This window comes from Lathamus discolor, chromosome 1 (genome assembly GCF_037157495.1).
Source record: "Lathamus discolor isolate bLatDis1 chromosome 1, bLatDis1.hap1, whole genome shotgun sequence".
NCBI lineage: Eukaryota > Metazoa > Chordata > Aves > Psittaciformes > Psittacidae > Lathamus > Lathamus discolor.
This window is the reverse complement of record NC_088884.1, coordinates 55489102-55516691: the sequence shown is the minus strand read 5'-3', so window position 1 is coordinate 55516691 and position 27590 is coordinate 55489102. Positions and strand designations below refer to the sequence as shown.

At 43.2% G+C, this 27590-nt stretch overlaps 1 protein-coding gene and 1 long non-coding RNA gene across 5 annotated transcripts; one reads left to right on the top strand and one right to left on the bottom strand.

Moving 5' to 3' along the window:
- The first annotated feature begins 684 nt into the window (after nt 1–684).
- On the top strand, nt 685–21496 carry NOBOX (NOBOX oogenesis homeobox). Of its 3 annotated transcripts, none has more exons than XM_065672156.1 (9): nt 685–809; nt 3744–4436; nt 4865–4971; nt 5496–5584; nt 5942–6075; nt 13268–13538; nt 14074–14420; nt 16280–16624; nt 17274–21496. In XM_065672156.1, exons 2-9 carry the CDS (start codon nt 3836–3838, stop codon nt 17309–17311), a joined length of 1932 nt encoding a protein of 643 aa, XP_065528228.1. In that variant the 5' UTR covers nt 685–809; nt 3744–3835; the 3' UTR covers nt 17312–21496. The 3 variants fall into 3 exon arrangements, with proteins under 3 accessions (XP_065528228.1, XP_065528217.1, XP_065528208.1); XM_065672145.1 differs by having other exon boundaries at nt 685–1017; nt 16283–16624; XM_065672136.1 differs by having other exon boundaries at nt 685–1017.
- Nucleotides 21497–22243: 747 nt separating this feature from the next.
- Nucleotides 22244–23164, bottom strand: LOC136007148 (uncharacterized). Of its 2 annotated transcripts, none has more exons than XR_010609505.1 (2): nt 22983–23164; nt 22244–22739 (listed from the first exon to the last, which is right to left on the bottom strand). It is a non-coding gene; the product is annotated as an uncharacterized LOC136007148 (long non-coding RNA). The 2 variants fall into 2 exon arrangements; XR_010609506.1 differs by having other exon boundaries at nt 22244–22736.
- Between the last annotated feature and the right edge of the window lie 4426 nt (nt 23165–27590).

The following is a 27590-nucleotide window of genomic DNA, read 5'->3' as shown; positions in this document are numbered from 1 at the left end:
GAGCCAGCAACAAGTCAAGGATGAAGGATGTTCTGTCCTGGTGTAGCAGAACACAATTAAGCAAATCACATTCTTCCAGCAAGCACTGTCTTTGCAGACACGCAACTCGTATTCACAGCCAGCTGCACTTCACTTAGTGGTTAGGAAAGCTGTACAGAGAGAACACAAGAGCAGAGGGTCTGGCTTCTGAGATCATCATGACCCAAGTGTCTCCATCCACTGAGTGTGAGAAGGACGTCACCAGGCTTGGTTCACACCTGCCCTTCATCTCATGTAGACACCTGAGCGCACAGAGCTGGTTTAAAGGTTACCTGGGCAGACGACAACACTTACAGCAGTGTGAGATCACCAACTGCCTGGTACCACTGTTAGGAACCTTGTTTTCTCTGATTGTTAAGCACTGAAAGGATGCAGAATACACGACCTAAAAGTCAAGAAGCACCACTTACTTCTTGCAGCCACTGCTTTATGGAGAGTGAGAAGCACCGCTAAACAACTGTGGCCAGAGCACATTAAAGAGATAATGAATCTGCCTTCCTGCCAGCCCACAAGAAAAGATAACAAGGTTCATCTTATTCATATTAAACGATCCAGTTCTGTAGCATCTGGGTTCCTAAGGTGTGTTACTAGCGACAATTAAGCCAGCTCCTCACGGGACCCCACGGTGTTCCAGGTGCCCTCAGACACGCCAGGATCCTGTACTCTGTATGCGAGGACCGGCTCCGGCCCCCCTCAGCTGCGCTGCGAATGAGGGCGGGCAGGGGCCATCCCGCACGGCGGCCCGCGGGGATGGCTCCTCCCGGCCGCAGGTAGGCTCCCAGGTAGCCCCGGCCCCGCTCTCCCCGCTGGGTAGCTGGCGGCCCAGGTGGCCTTGATGAGCCGGCCAAGGCCGGCGGCCGCAGCCCGCGCATTGGTCTCTGCCGGGCGGGACATTAACCGGGGTAGGTCGGACGTGCCTCCGCCGAGCCGGCATGGACGGGGCGGGCGCGGACGAGGAGCGGACGCCCGAAGGGTTGGGTAAGAGCTGAGCCACGGGGCCGGGGCGCCGAGATTCATTAACGCCAGGGGGGAGGCACCCGGCAATGAGCATAATGAGCAGCCCCGGTGAAGGATAATGACTGTCGCCTCGTCCAGGCTGTTATCTGCGCGGCTCTCGGCAGCCATGACCCGCGGCTTCGCCTCATCGCCTCAGGCAGGCGGCCCGCGGTGTCTTGGCGGGAAGGCGCTGTTTAGCCCGCGGTGCCTTGAGGTGCGGATTGAGGCAACGGCTGCCTGGTCCTGGAGTCCCGTGGCTTGCAAAGGCGCCTGGGGAGCCGGTGTGAGCGCTGGGTGGTCAGCCCTTCGTCTCCCCTTGTACCGCGCAGGCTTCACACTGCCTCTGGCTTTCTAGGCTGCCGGCACTCACCGCCTTCACCACTGCCCGGTTTTTCTCTCTCTTGTCCGAGCTTGTGTGCGTGGACCTGTGAAGCTGATGTTTCTGCTTGTGTGTGTGTGTGTGTGTGTGTGTATGTGTGTGTATGTGTGTGTGTGTCTGTGTGTGTTCAGGTTGCTTTTATGCTCCAGAAAAAACTTTAAAATCTTGCTGTTGCTGTGGCAGGTGGTTTTCTTGCTCCAAGAGGCATCCAAAGAGGTGGCAGTGAGAAGAAAAAGAGGACTTTGCTTTCTGTCTGTGCACCTTCAGCAGCTCAGGCATTCCAGACCTGTGATATTCCCAGGCAGTTAAAATCCCTTCTATGTATGGCTGTGTTTATCAAAAAGTAGAACAAAGTAGGATGTTTGGTCTGGTCTCTCTCATAGGAGTGATGGAGGAAAGGAACGGTTTGGTTAACTCCCTATTTGTTACCGTGCAGGCCTATCTTCAGACTTTGTTTTCATCTCAGTATTTTTCTTTGGCAATCCCAAGATGTTGTCAAGCCTTTGCTATATGCTTTAGAAATAGAGACAGCAATTTACTTTCTCTTGGAGGAATATTCCTGTAGATGACACCGGACTCCCAGGTGTTAATCTCTTGCTCTGCTGCAGATACAAAGTATATACAAAAGACTTTGAAATGTATTTTCTGATGTAAGCACACACTGGTGTCTGCATAAAAAGAAGTAAAAAGCCTTCTCAAAGCACTAAGCTGAAAATGCTGCTCCTGATTTGAGATGGGGTGAGCTGAATGGATGACTGGTGAAAATTTTCCCTTTTTCACATAGCAAGTGAGATGAGCTCAGAAGCAGTGAGAAGGATGGTAGAAAAATGAATTATATAGAGCATAGCCAGCTTCTGCCTTGCTCAGTTCTTGACCTTCCCCATCAGGATATTTCATCTCATTTAACAGCAGTGGAAACTGTTGCTACTTAACATGATCAAATTATTACAGTTGCATAGTTTCCTGCTTCTGTCTCTTTCCCCTGCAACTAATTCGGTTCTCTTAATCCTATAAAAAGCAAATTAGAAGGTCTTGGAAGCAGCCTGGCGTCCCCTTCTACTTCCATAAATATTGTCCCATCTGACTGGTGGTGTGGGGTTCCTTCTTGATAAACAATTATTTAAGAAAGAAACACTGAGGCAGAAAGCAAGTCCTTTATTTTGGCATATATACATATCAAAAGCAGGACAGAGTGAAATGAAATTATTTAAGATACTTTTCCTCCCAAATTAAACAACCACATTTCTCTGTAGGCACATACAACTCAAGTGCTGCCACCAGCCTGCTCAAACTTTCCTCTTTCCAGCGATAGGTATATGGTTTTGGTTTTATTATTCTACTTTCTATTCTTAAGCAACAGTAACTCGTCTTTTTTAAAAATTTATTTTTAAGTAGCAGAAATCACAGACTCACACATTGTAATATAATCAGCAGGTTTTCTTTTGGAAACGTACATCCCAGCTGGGAAAGTACAATGCTTCTTTATTATTCTGTTACCTATTTTAATTATTCCTCTTGCAATGTTCTTTCTGACCGGCCTTATACTGTCCAGGCTCTCTTATTTTAAAGTAGTTTGTGCTTTTCATTAAACTTGCTCATACTTTTTCACCTACTTTTGTCCTCAGCCAGCCTTATAGACTTGTCTGTTATTCATAAGTTATGCCTGAAGCTGCAGAAAACTAATTTAAGGCAGTTATTTGAAGTTTCTACAGTTTTGGGGTGTTTTGCTTGGTCAATTTGAGCACGATAGAAACAAAAACCTCTGTAAATCAAAAAGTGATGTAATTTGTCTAATAATCACTGCTCATACAGTAGACATAATTTTTCTTGTATTTTTCTTTTGCTCATTTTAATAAGATGATACTTAGTGTCCTGGTAAGTCATTGAATCATTTTCTGTTCCTTATTCCAAAGGCTTTTGTCATCCCCAGTGTTGTTTTCCCACAACTGTCGTTATAATACACAACCTTTCCTTTATTCTCTGAGCCTGGAATTAATTCTTCCTGTAGTTTAGAGTTGGTTGATTTTGCAGGCATATTCATTCTCAAAATGAGGCTTTTCTCGTCTCAGATGTTTGAATAGCTCCATACTGACCAGATACCATTCTTTGCTGTTGCTTTCCTAGCAGCACTTGTATGGTGACAGTCTTTATCCTGAACTCTAGTTCTTTTCACTGTTGGGTTTTATTGTGTAGTGTTTCCCTTCTCCCATAACTGGCACCTCTTAACCCAACACACTTTTTTTTCATGCCATCCAGGCACAGCACATCTGGCTTAGATAATATGCGTGTGGGGGGTTGTGGGATGTTGTTTTTAATTTTCCCCCTGTAGAGTGCAAGGACAAGAAGGAGGACGCATCATTGAATACTGAGCACTTTGTGGTACATGCTGATGCTGCTGGTGGGCATGCTACAGGGAGCAGTATGCTATCTGTGTTCCGAAGCACAGCTATAATGGAAGTTGAGGATAACTTGGGAACAGAAGATAGAATCAGCCTTACGAAGGAGGCGGAGGAAGATGGATGTTACTGCACCCTGCAGGCAACTGGGTCAGCTTCCCAAGACTCAGAGGCCCTTAATGGCCAGCTTGACCTTGCCTCAGTATGTGGGAGGCTGTCAGATTTCCTCAGTGACACAAAGGCTGTGCCTCCACTTTCTATGGTTGAATCTGCACAGGAGCCCACAGCACAGTCAGGGTCCCATGAGCAGTGTCAGAGCTATTGCTCTGATGGGATTGAAAAGGAGGCAAAGAAGAAGAAAAGTAAAAACAGAAGTGGGATGTGCTTCAATAAAGTACCTTGTGGAATCCCTGGAGACCTCTGCAGACAGGATGTGTGTGGCCCAGCTACTCGCCAATCATCCAAATGTACTTCAGACAGCGTTGCAGCTCAGCAATCCTGCAACATGTCTTCAGTCCTGGAATGTGGAAGCAGCCATGATGGAACCAAGGGAAAGAAAAAATTATTTGAGAATACAGTAATTCTGCCACCAGTCAGGAAGAAGTTACGCACCTTCTATAATGCAGGTAGATACTGGGGAACCCACTGGCAGTGACACTTGTAGTGTCAGCGGCACTGATGTTTCCTTCACCATACTGAAGGAACAGCATGGGGGTGCTGAACTGCTCTAAATGGTATTCCAATGCATTCTACACTTAGATGTGTGAAGACTCCTTCAAATAAAAGTTTCTGAGTACCTGATGCTTGAAGCATCACTAGCAGTGCTCTTTGTTTTAGTGTAGAAGATTTTTATTTTTGTGGTTTACTTGAAAAAAAGAAAACCAAAACCCAAACCAAACAAACCAAAAAATCTCTTATGTTTTTGAAGTATTTCTAGGTATAGTAAAAAATGTTCTGTTTTGTTTTTTCCTGTCTTGTTTCTTTCTATTTGTTTTCTTATCACATACTCCTGATTTCTCTCTCTCTCTCTCTCTGAACAATGTACAATATCTAGAGCAGTTAGAAGAGTTGGAGAAGATGTTCCATGAAGACCACTACCCTGACAATGAGAAGAGGAAGGAGATTGCAGCTGTGGTTGGTGTAACGCCACAGCGTATCATGGTAACGCCTGCGTGGGTAACAGTGCTGACAGTGTGTGGGTTCTGTGCAGAAAATTGATGGGAGAGGGACTGGGGTAGGGAGGAAGAGCTTGAATAGGAAGGAAAGAGGAGCTCATGAGTAGCAGGATAGAGACTGCACTTGCCACTGGTGACAAGAGAAGGAAAAGACCTCACAAGGATGGACGCTGCACAACCAACTGCCCCATTCAGAATGGCAGTGGAGCCTGTGGTTGTGTACTCCATCTCTTCCCATTTCCTAAGATGAGACACGTGGTAGGTAAAAGAGGCTAAGGAGGTTGGAGTTAATCTCTTACCTTGAAGATCATGAGCAACAAAGGAACTGGTGTTTGAGGGGTATTGTTCTGCTGTTATTCTTCTCTTTTATTTGCAACAAATCTTGCAGCTTCTTGCAGGAAGAAAGGTTTCTTACCTGATTATGTGTGGAGGCAGTCATTGTTGCCTCCTTGCCTGTCCCCATGTGTAGATGGTTTCCTCTTTGAATGCATCCTTTCTTGCATTTATCAGGTCTGGTTTCAGAATCGCAGGGCAAAGTGGCGGAAATCAGAGAAGTTGAGTGTTAAAAGCAACAAAAAGCATCAAACATCCTCAGCACCGTAAGTCCCCCTTGGGTCAGATGGTTATGGGTGAGGGACTTAACTCTGTTTTCTCATTTCTCCACAATAGATACCTAATGAACTAAGTTATTTTCTCTTGCCATTTCCCCTTCACTTTTAAGCTATGGAGAACTGACCATTCAGTTAGACCTCAGTAACATGTTGGATTTATGGGCAAATTGTAGTGGACCCTCTTAAAAGCACTTTTGATTAACCTGGAGCATTGTTTTCACATAAAACTGTTTAAATGGCTCTGGCTCTAGGATTTGCCCATCGTAGGATAGTTAGAGATTACTTTATTGTAATGTCTTGTCTTGTCCTTTGGTCCATGCTCATACACTTTATGTATACCTCTAGGCCACCTCTTCTGCCCATGCCTCAGTTGCCTGACATTGCTCATGACCAGTCTGCTGTGCTGGACGTTGACGCTACAGGTGGGAACTACTCCACCTTGCTCAGTGGATATCCTGCACCACTTGCCTCCTCCTCAGGTGAGACCCCATATCATCACAGGTATTTTGTGGAGCTGCAACATTAGCTGGTGGTGCTGGTAGGTTCTCAAACACTTTAGGGACAGTCATCTGAGATCCCTATGTCATCAGTCCAAAAAGTGACACCAGGTTTAACAGCTCTCTGCTGAGTATCAGTTATGTACCAAGTTCACAGTCTTGTTCATGTCCTAGCACAAGCCATTAAGGAATTCTGAATATGACTTCATAAGCATACATGGCTGGGGCATTCTTCCATAAAAGTTGTTTGACACTAGTACTGCTTCTCTGAATTATGATGAAAGTATTATTCTGGTTATTATGTCCCTCGTGGCAGATACACACATCCCATGTTCTGGTTTAGGCTATAACATCTTGGCTTGAATCTGTAGTCAAATGAGCTGTTTGAGGAACATGCACTGTATAAAATATAAACTGTTGGAGTTGTAGAGCCTCCCTCAGGTACTCCATACCTTTAAATCTCCGAAGGAAGTTCCCTGACTTCTCCAGCCAGTGCAGGCTTTGTGCAAGACCTTGAGGGAGTGAGACTAGTTGAGTGCTTAAGCATACAGCTTAATTGCTGGTGCAGTGTTGTTGGAAGTCAGTGGGGTGTGCTATTTGACCGTTTTTCTGCCTGAGCTGTATTTAGACTTTAAAGATACATGGCAACCAAAGGGAGAGGATTAGTTCAATTGTGTATTCGTGCATGGAGTACCAGAGCATTCCCAGAGTCAGGAATGTTCCCTACAGCATTTCCTATATATGTTTATGTTTCCAAGTTGGCACAACTTGAAAATATTTCCAAAGTGATGAGGACTTCACCACTTCCTTAGGGACGGATATCCCAAGCAGTAAATGAGCTGACATCTGGTACTGTTGTGCGTATTTTCCTGCTTCCCAGTGTAATTAATTCTTCTGAATTTCATGGCATCATTTCTGCCTGCTCATTATATTCTAAATATACAGTGTTACCAGTATTAAGGGCAATTTTATGCATGTCATTTTCTAATAATGACTCAAAGACTTTAATATTTTTAATAGTGCTGATACCTTGAAAGTATTTTGGCACAGTAGAAATTAACTATAAGATTGTACCAATAAGTTTAGGATACCAATAAATAGATACGCATTCTAAAAGTACTTAATTGAGATATTTTCTTGATACCATCATCTAGGACTTGTTTAAATTTTCCTGTCATAGTCACAAGGCAAGGACTACTTCAGTCAATCTTATGAGCTGTTTAACCAATATGACTGTAATTCAGTTAGTTACAGTTTCTCCATTTCTTCGTGTAGCAGAATAAATATGGGCAAAGCGTTTGAATAATTCACTGTTTTCCAGAATGATGAAGTGGTGCAGTCTGCTGAGTCCTGTATTTAATTAGATAAAGACAAAGATTTTGCAAAGTAATTAATTTAAAGGAAACAAACCAAATATCCTCATCTTTCTACGCTTGTATTCAGAACTTTCCTGCTTCCTAAAGTACATCTGCAGACATACTATTTAGTCAAGAGAGAATATGCTGGAGAGATTCAGGAATGTAATCTTGTCATCTGTCTGTATGGAGCAATTTCTTTCTGGGGAATCTGCACAGTGGGATGCAATTCTCTGTGTGGAAAACACCAACAATCTTTCTGATACAAAAGAAATGTCCTGTGAATTCTTTGTGCAATGTGTAAGGAAGAAAAAAGGCGAGTGAGTGTCCCTGAGAGTGGACTGGGTATGTGAGAAAATAAGCAACAAAGATAGCTGGGTTTTTTCACTCCTTGGGTCCTTTGAACTTCCATCCGACTGACATCTATTGCATCTGTGTATGCATCTAGCATTTATGAAACACATGCTTCCTTTGCTCATCTGAAACCCCTGTATCTTCAGTGTAATGGATCTGTGAAGATGAGAATGCACTTAATTCTGCTACCTTTATATGAGGGAACAAGCTTCGCCATGTTCTCTTTAAAGCACTCTGGGCAAGGAGTAATGAAATCTGTTTGTGCCATCTAAAGCTGGTAAATACTTTCCAGATACAGATCTGTGTGGAAAAAAAGAGTACCTTTTCTAAATCACTTTTCAGAAAAGAGGCATGCTTTGCTGCATGGTGAGGTTTGGTGACTGGTTTTTAACCTCTTTGCCTGAGGGAAGGGAGGAATACGGTGTGTGTATGAGACACACACACTTTGTTTATGAAACCCACCCTGCCCTCCAAATCTGTACACCAAAGGTGGAAGTCTGAAAAATTACTTTCTTACAAGTCATGGAAGAATTGGTGCCCAGGCAGAGTAGAGACCTAAGTTAGTGCTCCCTCTGAGGGAAAAGACTGTTACTAGGTGTAGAGACTCCTCATGGAAGAGAAATCTGCATTGGTTGAAAAGCTTCAGATGCAATTTTGCCTTACTAGATGCATAATAACAGAGCCGTGGGGAATGAAACTTGCTTTTTTTTTTTTTTTGTTATCTAGCATTGCACAGGCAGATTTTTCTCTTTAAGAATGAAAGCTGAAACTGAAATGGATAAAAAAGAAAGACAATCCAACTTTTTAATTCATTCAGCCTTCTTGTTCAGTAAAGGCTTGCCAATAAATACAGCCATATAGGGTCCACCTGCTCTCTTTATTAGAAGATCTCAGAAATTGAAGGAAATAAAACTTGATAGGATAAAATCCAAAGTAACAGAGGCAAAATAAAAGAGGGAACAAACGAATTAAGTCATCAACTTACAAGGCAAAACCAATTGCTTGGTAGAAGTGACTCTTTTGGAAACAGCTCATGGAGGGTTTCAGCAAAATAGTTTGTGACCTGTGCATAATGGTGCAGTTTTACCTGGAGACTGTGGCCTAATGGAGTGGCTATTCAGGTGCTTTCCTTGGTAGCCATGTGTTCAACCGCTTTCAGCAGGATAAGGAAATTACTTAAATGCAAGAGAACAGTATGATCTGTTACCTGACACCTTTGGAGAGTGTTCAGTCCTGCCTTTTGCATTGTTTTCCCTTGCTCTAGACAGTAGTTCTGACTGTCTGATGTGGGGTTTCTTTTATGTCTCACTGTTTCGTACAGTTCTCCAAACAAGCTGATTAAAAATGTTGCATTTGAGATGTGTTTTACCTTGCTGGCAGTTATGGCTTCTGGTTTTGGTATTAGCCACACTACTTGCCCTAAGAGCTTTTTGTGCTTCAAAAATTCCTTCTTGACCTTATTCTGATCTTTGGATTTTTTTTTTTTTTTTTTTTTTTTTTTTTTTTTTGCTGCCTTTGCTTGACAGATAGCTTGCTTTAAATTAATGTAGGGTTTTTGACATTGGCAGTTATTTGAAATTTTTCTTATTTTTCTGAGATTTCTTATGGATATATAAATATGTGTGTGTGTGTGTCTGTGAGAGAGAGTCATTGACTTAAAACACTGGCTTATGTTTCTTTAGAGTTAACTTTAGAAATTAAAAATACTTTCTAGGCCCCTGGTCTGTGGGAGATTTTTCTGCCCCACTGATGCTTTTGCAGGAACTACTTTGTTTCATATGGCTATCTCAAGTGCCCAGGAATAATATCAGGAGCCCAGCCTGTGCTGCTAGCTCTGATGTAAATAGCAAGATGATTATTCAGTGGCAGAGATGGGATTGTAATCTACGTCTTGGGAGCAGTTGGATGAAGTTGGATATTGTCTGTCAAAGAATGGTAAATAAATGACAAGCTCTAATGGTTTCACTTAGAGGATTCTGGCTTTTGAACAAGTTACTTTAAAGGTGATGATGTGTAGCAGCCATGGCAAGAAAGAGTCATACCTTTCAAACAAGTGGTAGGTTCCAGAAGAGGATCAGAGTAACATGCTTCTCCAAGCAATGCAGTTAGAGCCTGAAGTTGATTTACTAATCTTCAGTCCATTAAATTAAGAACACTCTTGCTTCTGTTTGATTAATATTTTGTCTACTTTCAAAATGTCATTTACAGAGAAATGTATTTTCTTGTGTTTTCAAGAAGAGGATGTATTGATGAAAAGCTTTGTGATGGCCCTTAATGTTCCTGTAAATGCTGCAATTACCCAGGCATGTTTCATTAAAAGAAACTGGATTTGATTGTGTATGATGTAGAGACTCTGAGTAATACAGCCTTTTGCTGTACTCTTGATTTGAAGCTTGACAGAGCAGCCATAGCAAGTAGACTATCTGAGGTTAGTTAGGTTGTTCAGTCTTTAATCAATGTCAGCTGCATTGTGCCCAGTACTGGGCTTGTTAAACAGTTACAGTCATGGTCTCTGGCCTCTCAAACTGCATAGTTCACTGCCAGAATCACTGCAGGCGTCTCATGCCAAAGCCTTTTGGAGTCATCATAAGTGCTTCACTAAGAAAGTCATGTATGGCTGATGTCAAGAGGAAGGCCTCAAGAGCAGGGAGGTGTCACTCAGGCAACAACGGTTGTGCACATGATCTGGTCTGTTAACAGCAGTGAAAGGAGCTTTCTCACAGCTGAAACCATCCCCTGTTGTAAGTTCATGGGCACCTTTCTAGAACAGGCCTTAAGTCTCCTTCAAGACTGGTGAAAAACTTAAGTCACATTCATCCTGACAGAAATATACACATCCAGTTTTGTTAATTTAAATCTCTGTCCCATTCATTAGAAGCTATTTGCATTTCTTTAATGGGTCTTCTAACTGCCAGGATGTTGAGGAAGCAGCTATATAGGGGGAAGATGTCTGTGTAGCCAAAGACTTCAAGTACCAATTCTTATGTTAAGAAAAGTGTAGCACCAGGACTGGTTCAGAGATTTGAAGCTGCAAATTACTATGTTGCTCTCAAGAAATTCCCAAGGTTATCTTATGGACTGAAAATCCAGAAATAATGGAACAGATAAACAAAGATCCTACTGTTACATTCTCATGTTCACTGGAAAGCCTCTGAGGTTATTGTATCTCTCTACATCAATGTCAGGAAGAGTAACAGGATTGTAAAATGTAAGTATTATCTCAAGCCAGCGATCAGAATTCATCACTGAGCAAGATCTGTAAATATAGTGTCAGATTTAGTGGATATTACTTCTCTGGGAATTATTTATTCCTACTGCATTTGTGACTTTATTCAGAAGATACAAATTCTGTGTCTGTCTTTGAAAGGGCAGAGAAGTAGGGGCAACTTTAGAAAAGGCTGAACCAGCTCTTTGGAGGCCAAGTGTGCTGTCTTCACTATCTTTTTGCCTGTGTATCCTATTGCCATGATCCACAAAGATTATCTGTGCTAAGTGTTGAAAATGTTTCATACCCAGAACTTCATTCTTACTAGGTGTGAAAGTGGGTTTAGAAGCAACTTCATTATCTCTGGTGTTAATACTGCTTGTATTCATCCTGAGCAAGACCAAGGCCTTCTGCAGAATAGCTAATCACACTGTCATTATTGAAGTTTTATCTGGATATAGACTTTTTCTGGTAAGTTGTCCCACACGTGGCTTCTGTTTCATAATGTTTGTGTGAACTCCTACATTCTGTGAAAAAATAGTTAGGAGAACCAGTGCAAATGGGGGTTTAAAAACAAAAATCAGAAGAGATCTTAAGCTTCATTTCTGGCTAAGCCATTTTGACTTCTGAGGAAATAAAATGTTGTCTTGGCAAGTGCTTTATTTGTGTGGGGAATAGATTTGTGCTGTGTCAAAACCCAGGAATGTGACAGGTACATTGTAAATGCTGCCTGACATAAAGAAATCATATGTTCAAATAAAAAAATGTAAACCATGCCTGGGCATGTGAATGCTTTAGGGATGCCACCCCAGATCTTGCTCTGGTTTTCTAAGTGAACCTATTCACGTTTTCATTGAAATGAAAACTCCCTCTCTCCACAGTTGCAGAGAGCTGAAAAGAAAACTGATGTGTGAAGGTGCAATAAGATAGACATAATTGCACAGCACACTGGCAAATCTGAGAACTGATGCTCCAAGACGTTGAAGTGGCATCTCCTTGTCAGTTCTCTGGGCATGCATTCCAAAATTCTCTAAAAGTTGCTCTGCTTGCTGTGGCAGCTTTATGTTTAGGTTTTGTGTTTAGGTTTTATGTTTAAGGCCTTTGATTCACATCTGGTGGACTGTATTTGATGTTACTTTGTATGCCTGCAAGGGTGAAGTACAGCTGTAAACTACCCATGCTACTAGCTTTCCCTGAATACTTCAGAGTGTGTGGGAGTAGACCAACTTTACCTGAACAGTTAGTGATACTTTCTCATACATACCTACCTCATCTTTGTGCTGGTTCAGCCTAGCTAGACTTCATAGAATCACAGAATGGTTTAGATTGGAAGGGACCTTAAAGATCATTTAGTTCCAACACCCCTGTCACGGACTTGAAAAATAATTTCAAATTGTGTCATGCACGCTTGATCATTAACACTTCTCAAGAGGGAAATCACTTACCATTTGGAACAATAAAACAGAATCTTGTTCACCATGTGCAAGCTTCTTGAACTTCCGTGTACATATGTTACTCTGGATCATCAGCATACATGATTTTGACCTTTTCATTTCCTATATTGTCCTCTTTCCACAGAGGCTGTTCTGTTCCTCTCTCCTTTTCCAGCAGTGACCGAGGAGACAGGTTACCAACCAACATTCTAGCAACCAAATGGTGTTGGTTTCCTTTTGCACCTCCCAGCTTCTTTTTCCCAAGGCCCTTCAGCTGATGTATCTGCTTTTTTATTTTTATTTTTTTTCTAACTATTTTCTTTTGCATGACTCATCGGAGGCCAAAGCAGGAGTGAAAGTTTGGTTAAAAAGATGGCGCAGACAGTGGATCTCTACAGGCACTTTTTTGTTTCTTTCAAACCACAATCACATTTTTCAAAAGAGTAATCTGTGCAGCACACTCTTCCCAGAGGACAGCAGAGATGGAAGATGGCTGGGGGATTGCTCCTGGCTTTTTTCCAGGAAGTACTCTGCTTCATTTGGCTGCCTTGAGAGCAGAATAAATCTAGTATGGAGAGACTGAAATCATGAAGGTAATTTTATTTAACCAATAAACATCATCCTCTGTTCCAGAGAGCTTGCTACTGCTCCCTTTTGCTTCCCAGCAGCAATGCTGGTGCTTGTTTACTTTTATTCCCATCAGTTAACCTCCACTCTTTCACTGGCATCTTGTTTTTCTGTTCTGCCACTTTTGTCATTCCCTCTGCTTGCTCCTTTTAATTTTCAGAATGACAGCATAGCATGACAGTCCCTCTTTTTATTTACAGTATCGTCAGTGGTAGGAATGGTGACATCCTGTGAAGCAGTTCAGACAAAGACATTGCCACAGCTCAACTTCAGTTTCAGCAGAATGGAGTGCTTCCCTAGTCTTCCCAGCCCTCCACCCATCCGCAGAGCCAGCCTGCCCCTCAGTTTGGCCGTCAACTTGCACAACCACATTGTTCCCTTGATGCTGGACACTTCCAACAGTGAATGCTGCTTTTCCTGTCAGCAAAATAGCTCGAGGGAGGCCTTCACATACAGCATCCAGAATCAAGGGTAGGAACAAATGAGATCAAAAAAGTGAACCCTGGGAGAAACCTTGGGAGGGTGAAGGTGGGACTTGGGACAAGAAAATAGCATAAGTTTAAAGTCAGACATGGAAATGAAAATGTCCTTTAAATGGAATATGAAAAAAATGTATAGTCTGTGTGGTAGGACAGGTCACCTACTGTTGAAAAAGTGATACCTTTAATAAGAATGTTTTCAGAGCTGCATGCCTGTCAAGTGAAAGTATGGTTCAGAAGCACAGTGAAAAGGAATCCTTGAGTGCAGATGTTTTAAGCATTAGGGTGTGCTTTGGAAAGTGGGAAGAACTGCAGGAAAGGTAATCCCCACTAATGCAACTGTTAAAGAATCTTGCTGTGAAAGCCCTTGGCTCAAGTGGTTTCTGTTGCCCTTCTCTCTCCTGGCATTTGAGAGGAAGGGCTGGAGTCATATCAGCTTTCTGGGGGAAGATGCAACTGTTTACAGGTTGCTGTAGCTGTTGACCCTACTTGAATCTCTTAATTGCCTCTCTCCTTGCTCTTTGCAGCTTGAATTCACCAGTTCCCTTCAATTATCCTGAGGAGCTGGAGTCAGCAGGCAACCTAGAGGACACATACTGTCCATACAGCAGCCAGGATGGAATTTACCAGCTGCCCCAATATCCCCAGCAGCACCAGCTCTCCCAGTTCCACCATCTGCCAGCTCACCTGACCAGCAATGTGCTCTCCAGTGTCCACCTCAGTCCTACAACACCCACTGAGTCCCATACAGCTTTCCTCGCCTTACCTGGTAACAGTGGAGCTGTAACCCATGGGGCACCAGGAACCACACAAGCATACGTACAAAGCCAGGTGGGGGAACAGTTCTTGTTACAGCAGCCAAGTGGAAACTCAGGTAAATTCTGAAATCTTTTGGCATCCTGCTCTTCTGGAGTAACTAAACAGTGCACTGAAACATTCAGGATGACCAGAGGTTTTACTGATGACTGACAGAAAGGAGGAATGTGCATATACATGCACAAAAATATCTATATAGATACCTATGCTGCCTTTTATGTATTTTCTAGTATGCTATTTTTTAAAAGTGCTGAGTGACCCATTAATTTGATTCAAAAGTTACTACACAGGCTGCATGTCAGAGAGAGCGTTACCATGTGAGTATCTCAGGTATTGCAATAATTCTGTCTGGAATGGAAAGCTAACTTCTATTTTTCAGGAGTGTACTGTTGTGCAGACTGACATGCCTTCAGTGTATGTGCATAGGGGTCAAGGGTGCAAAGTGAGAAAGGTGCCACAGCAAATGGAATAGGTGTAGACAGCAAAAAAAAAAAAACAGGCTTCCAACTGCTGGGCTTCTGCAGACACCATTTTGAAAGAATGTTGTGTATGTAAAGGTAGTGCAAAAGGAGAGAGTTAGATGGGATAACAGAATAGATATAGCTTCTTTCTTTTTCTTCCTCTGACATGAATTTGCAATACCACTTAGATTAAAGCATTTCAGGAAATTTGGTAAAAAAGCAACTAGGTAAAAACGGCATTGTCAGTCTCCTTGTTTTATGTCAGGGATTTGTATTTTTTAAGTTGTTCGAGATACAACAAAAAGGTGAACTATTGCAGTTTATTGTTTGGACTGTCAGGTTTGTTAAATTAAGCTTACAGTAAAAAAAAAAAATCTGTTATCTTATAAAAGAGCAAAGAGTTTTCAGACCACAGAGCTGCTCCTGTTTTTCCACCATTTTGTGGACCTTGTTGGGGAGAGAAGTCTGACTCACAGCTGGCTCATGCTAGCACACTGCAGAACAGGTTGGCAGCACCCGTGCTATCTAGCACAGAAAGGATTCTCCTTTCAGCTTGTAAGGGATAATTATTATTTTCTGTGGTGTTTCAGTTTGAAGTGCCAGAAGTAATGGGGTGGGCTGTGTCCCAGTGCACTGTGTTAATGTTTGTATAGCGTGATGCCAGAAGTGGCTTGCATACCTTAAGGCATGTTGGGTGAGCATAAAGGGATATGTAAAGGTGCAAACCTTGTTAGGACTGGTAAAGCTGGGGGACTGTTGAAGGAACAGAGGCAGAGATGACGTTCCCTTATGCTATACTTATGTCCAGAGTACAATTAGCAGTGCCTGGCTCTTCTATTCAAGGAAGGGATCCTCTGACTGTTACGCAGTGTTGACAACTGGGGCTTGGGGTTCCAGAGGTTAAATGGGGAGGGAACCAATCTGTAAATATAGACACACCCCTGATTTTTCCTCCGCATGTAAGCAAGTGAGCAGTTCAGCTGGATTATACATATTCATTAAAAAACATTCCTGCTTCCTGGATGGCAGCCTTTATACATGAAAGTGAAGATTAAGCATCCAGTTTATGCTTTGCAGAGCTAACTTGGAAGATAGGAGTGGAGGAAAAACAATTGGGGTGTGTGTCTCTAATATTATTACATGCACTCAGGATATATGCTGAAGTGACATTGTTGGGTTTTGGTTTTTGTTTGTTTTTTGGTTTTTTTGGGTTTTTTTTTTAGATTATAACAACACTATGAACTTTCAAAGTTTTTCCTTCTAATCATGTTTTGGATAAATAGATAAATACACTGCAATATATATAACAAAGTTTACCTTCATGTGTGTGATGTCTGCAAAACCGTATATGCATTGAATATGCTCTCTTATGCCCAACATACATATTTTTATATACATGATTTTAGTCCTCGTTTCCTTATTTTCATTATTCTGTCCTTTGTTGCTTTTTCCTCAGCAGGCATCCCTGCCTATCCAGCTGTCCCCTGGAATGATTTCTACATGCAGGGAGCTCCATTCTCAAATCAGTTGTGCTCACAAGTGCCATTTTCTAGCACAGCAGGAGGAAAGTACTTCAGTGAGCAGACTTCCTACGCTCAGGCACCTTGCCTACCCTCCTCCCCCCGTTTTCAAGTGCCCACTGGAACAGCACTGGGATCCATGCCACATGCTGAAAAACAAAAGGGAGGGACACCACCAGACCAGAGTTCATACCAGAATCACCAACAAGAGCCAGAGATGACATTTCTTCCTGAAAGAGAGGAAGTAGAGAGTAGCAGCAAGAAAGAAGAGACTATTGTTGGTAACTAAAAGGCCAGCTGATTTTTTTTGAGAAGGAGGGGATAAAGAAAGAGTTCTAAGACAGCAGTAGCTCCTCTGAATACAGGATTGAAACTATGGCATGAATGGGAATGGAACTTTTTCTTGGGTTGCTGTCTAAGACAGATCCTATTATCCTATATCTAGTTCTTAGATTCATCTACTTTTAGGTCAGTAATATAGACTGATAGAATCACAGAATGGTTTGAGTTGGAAAACATCATCTAGTTCCAACCCCCCTGCCATGGGCAGAGATGCCTCACACTAGACCATGTCACCCAAGGCTCTGTCCAACCTATATAGATGGAAAAGTTTTGTCCTCTGTCAGATATCTGTTGTGAGCTGAATGATTATACAGGACCAGTTATTTCTAAGATTTCCATAGGCATAGACAAGGTAGAACTTCTGAGTAAGAAGAGGAAGGGGAAAGGAGACCTTTGTGTTTGGATTGCCATTCGCAGACTTTTATTTTGGAAACAGAATTACCTTACTCTGGATTAACTGAGAGGTGTCATACGCCTCAAATATTCTTTGTTTGTCTAACTTTGAAATATAAAAATTTGTTCAAATTTAAGGTATTCTGTGTCATGTGAAATCACATTTTCTTATGCATCTGCTTGTTTTTTCTTCAGAAATTAAGAAGAAACTCATGACTGATGCTGCACTCTGAGGGGGGAAAAAAGGAAGAGGAAACATTTCCATTTTTTTAAACTCTACAAAATAAGAGACCAAAAATAAGAGACAAGAATAATATTTGCAACAGAAGCAATATTTTGTTTCTTTTTGGGGTTGTATTTTTTTTTTCTTGTTGTCATGATTATTTTCTTGCTGAGGAAAGAAGCAGGGAAATTTCAGCCAATAAAGGCTTCTGGCTTGTGTTTTTTTGCAAACCTCCTGGCTTTATTCTTAATGAATGAATTCTAATCTTGAGGAGCACACAGACAAGAAAAAGCTGATACAGGCACCACAGCCCCATGAGTAGGTGGAAATTTCAGAGCATGCAAGAGTCAGAAGGTATGACTGGTATCCTGGAATACGTGGGAAGACAGACCCAGAAGAATAAGGCATTTGCAAAGCAGGGAGAGGAGCTCCAGCAACTACGCCTAATCTTAGGGATGCCAAACAGTGAAAGAAGTATTACTTGAAGTCCAGCACTGGTTTGGTGTTTACTAGCCTTGAATTACTTTTCTTTAAAAATATTTAATATAAAACTATAACAATAAATGGCAGCAAAACTGGGATTATAAATGCTGGCAGTGTAACCAGATTCCTCTCAGTTACGAATTGGTTTAGCATCCCATTTGAATTGTACATGGGTTTGAATGTCTGAGGATTGTGTTAAATTTTTGTTATGAAGTAGTTGATAGCTGAAGTACTTGGTGGGTACCTCTTTCTTAAGTTACTTGGTCATCATCTATGGAACTAATCCAACTAGTATTGCTGAGATGGCTTAGTTATCTCAAAAGTGGTTAAGCTCTCTAAAGTCTTTGAGTTAAGTGGGTATGCCTTGCATTTATATCTGCATCCTGTTGGATTTTTTACAGTTTAATCTGATGGGATATTTTATAACTGGCTTTTTTTCATGCACTCCTCAAATCTTACTATGGGAATATCACACTGCAGTGTCAGCAGGAGTAGTGCAGTAGAGCAAGTAATCTTGGCTTGATAGTCTCAGCTTTTGCTTTACCTGGGGCTGTCATCCTGGGAAACGGATATAACATGCCTCTGAAATCAGTCATCATCAGCAGTAGCCAAGGACTCAAGTGAAGAGATTGTTTACTCTGGTACACAAACATATGGCTGCAGTCTGCGGGAACTGTGATTTCCAAATGAACTTTAACCACCCAAATGTGTGGGATATATGAGTACCTAAAACAGTATGTCAGGCTCTCGCTGTGTCCTTGTGAAGAAAAGACCATTGTGTTGTAGGAAGCTGGGGGTTTGTTTCCTTTGATAATTTGTGCATCTTTCCACTGTCTTTTAGAGGCAGGCACAGCCTGAATAGTTTTCCTGCACTGAGCTTCCCTTCCTCCTGCACTGAGCTTCACTTCCTCCTGCACCTTCCAGCAGGAGTGAGAAGGCCAGATCCTGGGGGATGGCCCCAAGTCCTCAGCACCACCAGTGCCCTACACCACTGCTTAGCTTTGGGGTTCTCTCCTGATATTTGAGAGACCAGAAGTTAAGATAGAGTAATTTACAGTGATTTAATTACCAAATAACAAGTGGGATAATTTGGGAGTGTGAAGTTTTCCAAGCTCTTACTTAAAGAAAGAAAAATGTTTTGTTTTCCTCATACTATGTGCTGAAGAAAATTTTCATAATTTGAAGTGAATTTTATACAGTCCTTTCTTTACTGAAAAGAATAGCATTTGCCTGCTGACTTCTCAACACCTTGCTTGGACTGAAAAGACAGTCCTTGTTTATTGTCAATAAAAAATAGTGATCTTTTGCCACAGAAGCTTTGTTTCTGTAAGTGATAATTTTATTTTAAGAAAGCAAGCACCATCTTCTCTACTACCCTAAACTGGAATCAGACTTACAGGATTTCTTAAATAAAGTAGTATATCAAAAAAGTTTATGGTCATTTGCTAGTGGCAGTATTAGGAAGCTGGCAGATATGTGCATCTTCAGCTGTGTGCTGCAAGGTGTTCACAGAGCTGGGTCCTGCCATCATTGCAGCTGTAGCAGAGTAACACTGAAGGGACTAGAAGAGGCTGGGATGCCTTCGTGGCTCTTTTTTCCCAGTGTAAGGTGTTAAACCACCTGATATGCCGCCATGGCTAACACCTTTCCACATAAACAGTTGTGTGAGTCACCATAATGACTAGGTTAGGTGGTCTATAAAGCTAGACCACCTAGATGGTTAGATGGTCTTGTTTTGTGTTTGGCTTGGGAGTTGTGACCCACACTGTGAAGATGTTTAAGGCTTCCCAAACCCTATGTACAGCAGCTGGCAGGCTTTGTCAGCAAGAGTAGCTCAATGTGGAGCATGCTTCTGCCAGCTCCTTTTTGGGAGCAGTTCCCACTGAGGGCTGTTGTTAATTAAGTGAAAACTGTATGGCAGGGGGTTAGAAATGGGTGATATTTGAGGTTCCTTCCAACCCAAACCATTCTGTGATTCTATGATTTTTATATTTACAGTGATCTGGGTGCCCCTTTTGTACGTAGTGAAATTAAGCTTTACCAGGTCCTTCGTTTCAGTTTCTCCATAGTGTAATCATAGTGTCTGTAAAGAGCTGAATGCTGCTGCTCCTCTCCTTTTTCTTTTTCCCATGTCTTGTAAAACCCTGTTTGACAGCGGCTGAAGACTAAGTAGCATCGTGAGGGACAGATTTATTTCATGAATATACAGATTTGTGTAGAGATTCTGGAATTTCCATTTCCTAGAGCAGAAGTTTATTCTTGTCTGTAACAAGCTGAGGATAGGTGGGGAATGTGCATTAGTTCACACTTGTTTCACTCACCCACAGCTGAACAGCCTAAACCAATATTTCCAAGAGGTGTGAATAGGAGTTTTCATTGCAATTACAAGTGCACTCTGAAAACTGTTAGTGGTGCCAATGGCAGAATTCCTCATAGCTCAGGCTGGCTATGAATCTTGCCTGGATCCAAACCCAATCCTTCCAAGAGATGAAGAGTGCAAAGCCAACAACAGAATGCCAGCTTGTCCACCCCTTCCTGACCCTCCTCTTAAAGAAAAAAAACTAATTTTGGGTGTTTTTTGAGAAACTTTTAAGAAATATGCCTTTTTGCGGTTGTCTGGTGGCAGAGCCATGCAGCCAGCTTGCTTATTCTGCCCATGACATTGCCATGTCATTTGGACATTCAGGATCACTAAGGGCTATGTGATACAATCTTAGGAAGTTTGGAGATTGAATGAGCACAGACAGATTTTTGAAATGGAAACTCTTTCGTGTTCAAGCTTTTGGATAAAATGTAGGCTTCTCTGGGAACAGTTTGAGTGGAATGGTCTGATTGGTTTCCACGCTTGTACCTTAAAACTTGCCAAGTTCAGTCGGCCTTGAAGTTTTGAACTGAGATTTCTTTCCTACCACTGTTAACAGCTGAAGGGTGGGGTACCTGAGAGTACACAGATAGCTGGATTAATCCTTTCTGCGGGTCCACTGAGTTTGCTGGATCTAAAGCAAGGTTAATCTACTCCACATTTATGCAGATCACTTTTTTCCCCTGGTGCTGACACTGGCAGAAGCAGCAACAGCCCTTGACATGTGTGAGGTCTCCCACCAAGGTGAAGGGGCTTGCACAGTTGTGTGAGCCTTTCTATTACACCTGCAATACACAGTGCACTAGTACCTTGGAATCACATCACTCCTTAGTCTTCTTGTGCAACTTAATTTTAGTGGAATTACGTACATGTTGCACAGACACCTTGGGTTGAGGCCCCTGTGCGCTTCTATTAGCTATTTCCTTTGCAGCTGGTGTCTCAAGAAGGCTCACTTCCTTGGGGCGGCAGGATCAAAATTCAAAATGCCACGGCTTTCTGACCGTGGCATCTCCTCTTTCAAAGTGAAGAACTGTTTTGCCTCTCTATTGTAATTTTAATTGGAAGTACCAAGCCAAGGAGTCAGAATTTTGAAGGGAGTCAGACTTGGTGCAAATGGATATGGCTCTGTGTGTTACTGAGTACTGCTGTGGCTTCTCCTAATCAACAAAGAAGTTTACAAGGTGGAAAAACAAATCGTGGATGTGTGTATTTGTGTCAGACTAACTCAGTACCATTGTTGTAAGACTGGAAACAAGAGCGAGGATATTGTTGCAAGTATGTTTCCACAGAAGAAAAGCCACTGTAAGGTTTTGTCCCGTTACCAAAGCACAGCTGCTCAGCTGAGCAGTACACACACATACATGCTCATATGCATATCTATACTCTGTATGGTATACCTTAACATAATTAAAATTGTTATTTTAAAAAAGTAATTTAAATTGTTATTAAAATTTTAACATACTAATTAACTTGTTTGTTAGCCTTCATAGAATCATAGACTGGTTTGGGTTGGAAAGGACCTTAAGACCATCTAGTTCCAACCCCCCTGCCATGGGCAGGGACACCTCACCCTAGAGCATGTCACTCAAGGCTCTGTACAACCTGGCCTTGAACACTGTCAGGGACGGAGCATTCACCACTTCCATCAGCAACCTGTTCCAGCACCTCACCACCTTCACATTAAGAGCTTCTTCCTTATATCTAACCTGAACTTCCCCTGTTTAAAGTTTAAACCCATTACCTTTTGTCCTACCACTGCAGTCCCTGACAAACCGTCCCTCTCCAGCATTGTTCAGATACTGGAAGGCTGCTGTAAGGTCCCCATGCAGCTTCTCTTCTCCAGGCTGAACAGCCACAACTTTCTTAGCCCGTCTTCTTATTTACTGCTGCTTCTAAATACCTGATGTATAAATGGGTAAATTTGGTATATTAACCTTCTCCTGTGTGCCTTAGCCAGCAAGGAGACATTATTTTCTACAAACAAGTCCTGGTTTATATGGTGAAAAAATATAGTATCTCACGAACAAACTCTTTGGTTTCAGTCAAAAAGAGAAATATTTTCTTACAGGCTTTTTAGTTTCTGTAAAGCTACCAACATTTAGAAAGTATCAACATTTATTCAGTATAGCAGTTGAAATTCCCAAAGTATTTTTTGCATTGCATATTATAAAGATTGCTACAAATAGCATGAGAAAATAATCTATTGCTGAATGGTAAATGATGATTTTTTTCCTCAGTAGCTGTGCTAAGCACAAGAACAATAATTTAAAAACCCCAAAAGCACAAACCCAAATCTATTATCTGACTGACAGTGTCATCCATCTTCATAGCTAAATGCTGATGAGCAGGGAAACACCTGCGAAACCTCATTTGGTATAATGATAATCATACCTTCAGAACCAATAATAAAGCTACCCAATGAGGCTGCACAGCATAAGTCATCAATTCCAACACTGGGGGAATCCAGGACACATCGTTCAGTCTTCTTGTATGTCTCGTGCCCACACGGGAGTGGTCCCATCAGACAAGGGTTGGTAAATCTTCAACCTTAAGCCAACAGCTTCACAGAGACCAGGGTTCTGACAGCAGCCTGCTAAAGAAATGAACTGTGGAAAAGTGCTTGATTTTATGGCAAGGCAGCTGTAAATAGCCAGGAGCTTAAAGGCTCCAGTTATACAGGCATATAAGCCATCCTCCTGGGATACTTCCTGTGCCCTTGTGCTCACTGTATGTTTTTAAAGCACCTAGAACAAGGGGGTGAAATTCCCCCCTTGGTTTCTTTTCAGGAATTAAGAAGAAAGTGTGAAAACAGAGAAAGAGCTGCAGCCTGTTTTACCTGCAAAGTACCTCTGAAGTCCACCTCTCCCTCTGCTCCTGGGGCAGAGATGGAGCCCAGCTCTTCCAGCACTCCTTGCTCCAATAGATGGGCTAAGGAACAAGCACCAACATAGTTTGTGGGAAGGTGATTCCATCCTTGTCTTTCTCCCTTACTTTTAACAGGGAGATCACACAGCTGCTTCTCCTCAGCCCAGTTGCTTGGGGAATCTGGGTGGAGGCTTTTTGTATGAAGTCCCACCTGCCTGCCCACAGGTTCAGGCAAAGGCTGGGCGACCTCCATTTGTGCCCAGGCTCTTCCTTGTGCCACATGCAGCTCCAGGTGTTGTAAATCAAAACATTGTGATCAGTGATGACTGGCCAGAGCCCCTTGTTTTGAACTCCTGTAAGCACTGAGGAGTGCAGAAACTGTGCTGGGAGATGGTCAGAGAAAAAAAGCATCAAGGGGAGACAGTAGTAAGAAAGAGGGGAAGAAACAGATATGCGAAGGCATGATTTGTCTGGGTTCAGGCAATGGTGGGAATGCTGATGCCACAAACAGCTCTGGCTCATTACAGATGTGTCTGTGTCCATTGCAATCTCGCTGGTGCTGCTGCCTGGCATCTCCTCCAGCCATGCCCCTGCAGTTTTCATTCCATGAGTGACCTGGGGGCTTCAGGCTACCTGGTGGTCCTGCAGCAGTCTGTGCTGGCAGAAACATGGGTTGAGCCTGGGAGGCTGCCAGCTATCTTTTTTAATCTCTCCTTTGTATTTTCATGCTGGGATCAGCATGCTGTGATATTACACACCCACCCTCTGAGCTCATCTTTGCATCCCACTTTGGAGCACTTCAGTCTGACTGAGACCATGTTGATGCCACTGGAGCCCTTCTGGTAAGCCAACAGCCTCTGGGCACCTACTTAAATTGAGCCTTTTTGGGGAAGAATGAGCCAAAATAAAGGTTACTTGGAGACTGCTATTGAGCGGAGGATGCCCACAGCATCCAGGCTCTGTGCTCCAGTGTTGGGGTGGTGGGCTGGCTGGAGCTCATCCCTGGGGAGCTGGTGAGGCTGCCACAAGGAGCTGCATCCCAGCACCCACAGCTCCACCTGCCAGGGCTGTTGTCCTCTCATCACACCCCTCCAATACTCTATGAGAGTTGAGGACGTGCACAGCCAGTGCTGCAGCTTCAGGGCTGCATGGCTGTCTGCAGGGAGGCCGCAGGCTGCTGCTCCCCATCCCACACACGCTGGCAGCCAGTTCCCGCAGCTGGGTTGTTTACACTCGCACTGCTCACAGCAACAAAGGCTGAAGATACTTCCCATAATTTTCTGTTTGCTGTTCCCTGCAGAAGAGTCACGGTTTATTTTTGCAGCATTTGGAAAAGCACCTTCCTGTTTGTGCTGTGCTCCTGCAGTGGCAGAGGAATACATGCCCTCCCTGCCTGCGGAGTACAGCTAAGATGTGTTTCCAGAAACACTGAAGAACAGCGCATCTGGAGGCATGCTCTGCTGATTCACTTAGTTAATGGCTCAGGAAGAAAAGCCCTTTGTGTACTCATCACTGAATAGCAGCCAGTATATCATAAGCAAAAGTCATTGCCTTTTTCTTCTTTCCTTTTTTTTCCAAACTAGGCTCCCCACCCTGCCAGAGCTGTTTTACCAAGTCATTCCACTGATTTAAAACAATGGTTTAAACTTTGTCTACAAAGGGAGGAAATGGGAAGGGAATCCCCATCTCCCTGCCTCTCTACAGGGGAAGCTTACCCTGCCGTGCCAGACTGCTCCCAGTGACAGCATCTGCCTGGGGGAAAGAGTGAGTAATACTTTACAGGAATATGTGTCTCTCTTGAATGTAGCTACAAAGCAACTGAGTAAAGGTGGAAAAGAGAGGGTGAAGTTGGAAGAGGCACAGAGGCATGGGTGGGCAGCAGGAGTGGAGCCAGCACTGCCTAATCCAATCTGCAGCAGGATGCTGTGGGCAGGGGGGTGGAAAGGCTGGTGGGACACCCAGGTTGTGTTAGGACTGTCAGTGCCCAGCTGCATCCCATCACAGCACTTGGCCAGTCAAAGTGGCTACAGATGAGGAGTCAAGTGGGAAGCAGGATTAATTCCTGTCTGATTTAATTCCTTGTGAAATGAAACAGCTTCTGCCTCCAGCCAGAGGCAGCCTGGTTGGATGGATGGGGCTCGCAGCCTGGAGGTGCGGGTGCAGACTCTGCAGGACATGATGCAGCAGTATTGTTCCTCTGCTAGAGGATGCTTGGCTGTTTTAAAGCAGAGGGTCCTCTGCGGTATCTCTGGCATCTTGAGAGGAGGATGACGGCATCTGTGATAACCACAGGGGGGGAGAAGTGCTTCCCTCCAGCCTGGAGGAAGGTCGCCAAATCCTACAGGGATTTAAAGCACCCTTTTGCTGATGTTGGCAATGATTGCACAGGCTTGGCTTTAGTGAAAGCTGGTTTAAGGAGCTCTGGAGCCTGAACGGGTTCCAGTCTGGTGGGCAGGACTCCTCCCACAGGCAAGGCTCTTGATAAGTAAGTGTGCTGCTGGACAGGCTCTAGACCAACACCCTCCCTTTGTACTACTCCTCTGAGGGACTGGAAGCCCAGAGAAATCAAAGGGAGGAGGAGGAGAGGGAACTCCCTGTTCTGCTCTGAAAAGTGACTGTATAAATGTGATGCTGCTGAACACTAAACCAGGAATAGTTTCTGTGTAACTTACTGGATCTGCAAACCCCAACCTAGCCAGGGGAAAAAGAGCAAAGTACTCTGAGCCCACACACTACCCAAATTAGGTTCCTGGCTCAGGAGCACCTTTTGCCCTCAAAGGTATTTGCACAAAATGAGCCCCAAAATATCTTCATTAACATAAAAAGGAGCTGCTATCTGGAGGGAGTGCAGAGGTACGCATGGAATTCTCTAGGACTTTCTTACTGGCAATTGCATACAAAATGGAAAATACCCTGCTTGAAACAGAGCTGGCAGTCAGAAAACAAACCCCAGCATTACACAGAGTTAGCTGATGTGCAGCCAGAGACAGGCAGCAGTAACAGGGCCTTGTATAGACACTATTTAGAGGGTAGAATAGCATATTATAGAGAATAAATGTAGACAAATACTTCAGTTACTAGAGCTGTGCATTCATTAGCAAATGTTGCTATGAAGGTGCAACTTATATCAGTCTCTTTTGTGCCTGTGTATACACGATCTTGTAATTAAGGCCTATTTTTAGCTCAGAACCTCTGTCTCAACCAGTGAGTAGGTAGGTAGTAATTTGGCTTTTTCAGTGTTTTCAGCCAGTGTGTGACTGGGACAATATTTACTTCATGCACTCCTAATTCCTCACAGAGTAGTTAATAATTTCCATGTGGCATTTTGATGATGCTCATCAGTATTGTTTGTCACTGTCCCACAAACATGAAAGTACTCACATAACACCCTGCAGGAATAGGAGGCATTATTACAATTCTCTTCTACACCCTTGCTTTACAGCTTGGGAGCTCAGGCACAGAAATGTTTTAAGTTCAGAAACAGATACCAGCAACTGATTGAGACAACAGAGGCGTAATTGTTCAGGAGGAGCAATGTTTTGTAACCCATGGGTCTTACAGACTTCAACTGTTGCCATGTGGGCCCAGGATCCCAGCAAAGCTAAAAGCACTCTACTAAGTGAACTCGGAAAATAGTACAGAAAGAGCCCAACAGTGTGCCTTGCCTCACATCACTTTGGGCCTGAATCAAGGTTATGTTCATCACAAGAATATTCTTTCTCCCCCTTGAGCAACTTGACTTGTTCATTAGAGCCTCCAAACTTCCACCAAAAGGGAAGCACAAATCTCACAAGATCTGTAGTGCAATTGTGCTGGTTTTGGCTGGGATAGAGTTGATTTTCTTCGTTATAGCTTGTATGGGGCTGTGTTTTGTGCTGGAAACAGTGTTGATAACAGAGATGTTTTAGTCATTGCTGAGCAGTGCTTGCACAGGGCCAAGGCCTTTTCTGCCTCTACCCCACCAGTGGGTGTCTGGGGGTGCACAGGAAGTTGGGAGGGGACACAGCCTGGATAACTGATGCCAGCTGACCAAAGGGATATCCCACAGTGTAACACATCTTGCTCAGCACATAAAGCATGGGTACGTTTAAGGACTGGCACAAAGGAAGAGGCCACTGGCTGCTCTGGGATTTTTCATTTATCTGTTGGAACAAAACAAGGAAAACCAAAAAGGTCCCAAAGGAAGGATCAAACCCCTGCTGTACCATCCTGGGGATGCAGAGGCCCGCCTCTGCTGTTTCCTTATAAAAGAGGTCATTGTGTAAAATGCTTAAGTGCTTTTGGAACCACTCCTCCTCTTCTCCCAGCTCCAGGAAGTGCCACAACCACCGAGCACCACGCTGTCCTGCATACTGCAACACCACAACAATGGAGGCGTGGGCATGAGAAAACCTGCTCTCGTAGCTGCAGCACAGCAAGATGTTTCTGCATCACCTGGCATGTTTCCCTGTTGTGTCATGTGCAGTTTCTGCAGGAGCTTGGCCACACACCCAAGACAGCAAGTTTTACAACATGGGCCTGTGAAGGCTGCCATGGAGTGTTTAGCATCAAGCTGAGAGAATTAACATGAACCAGTTAA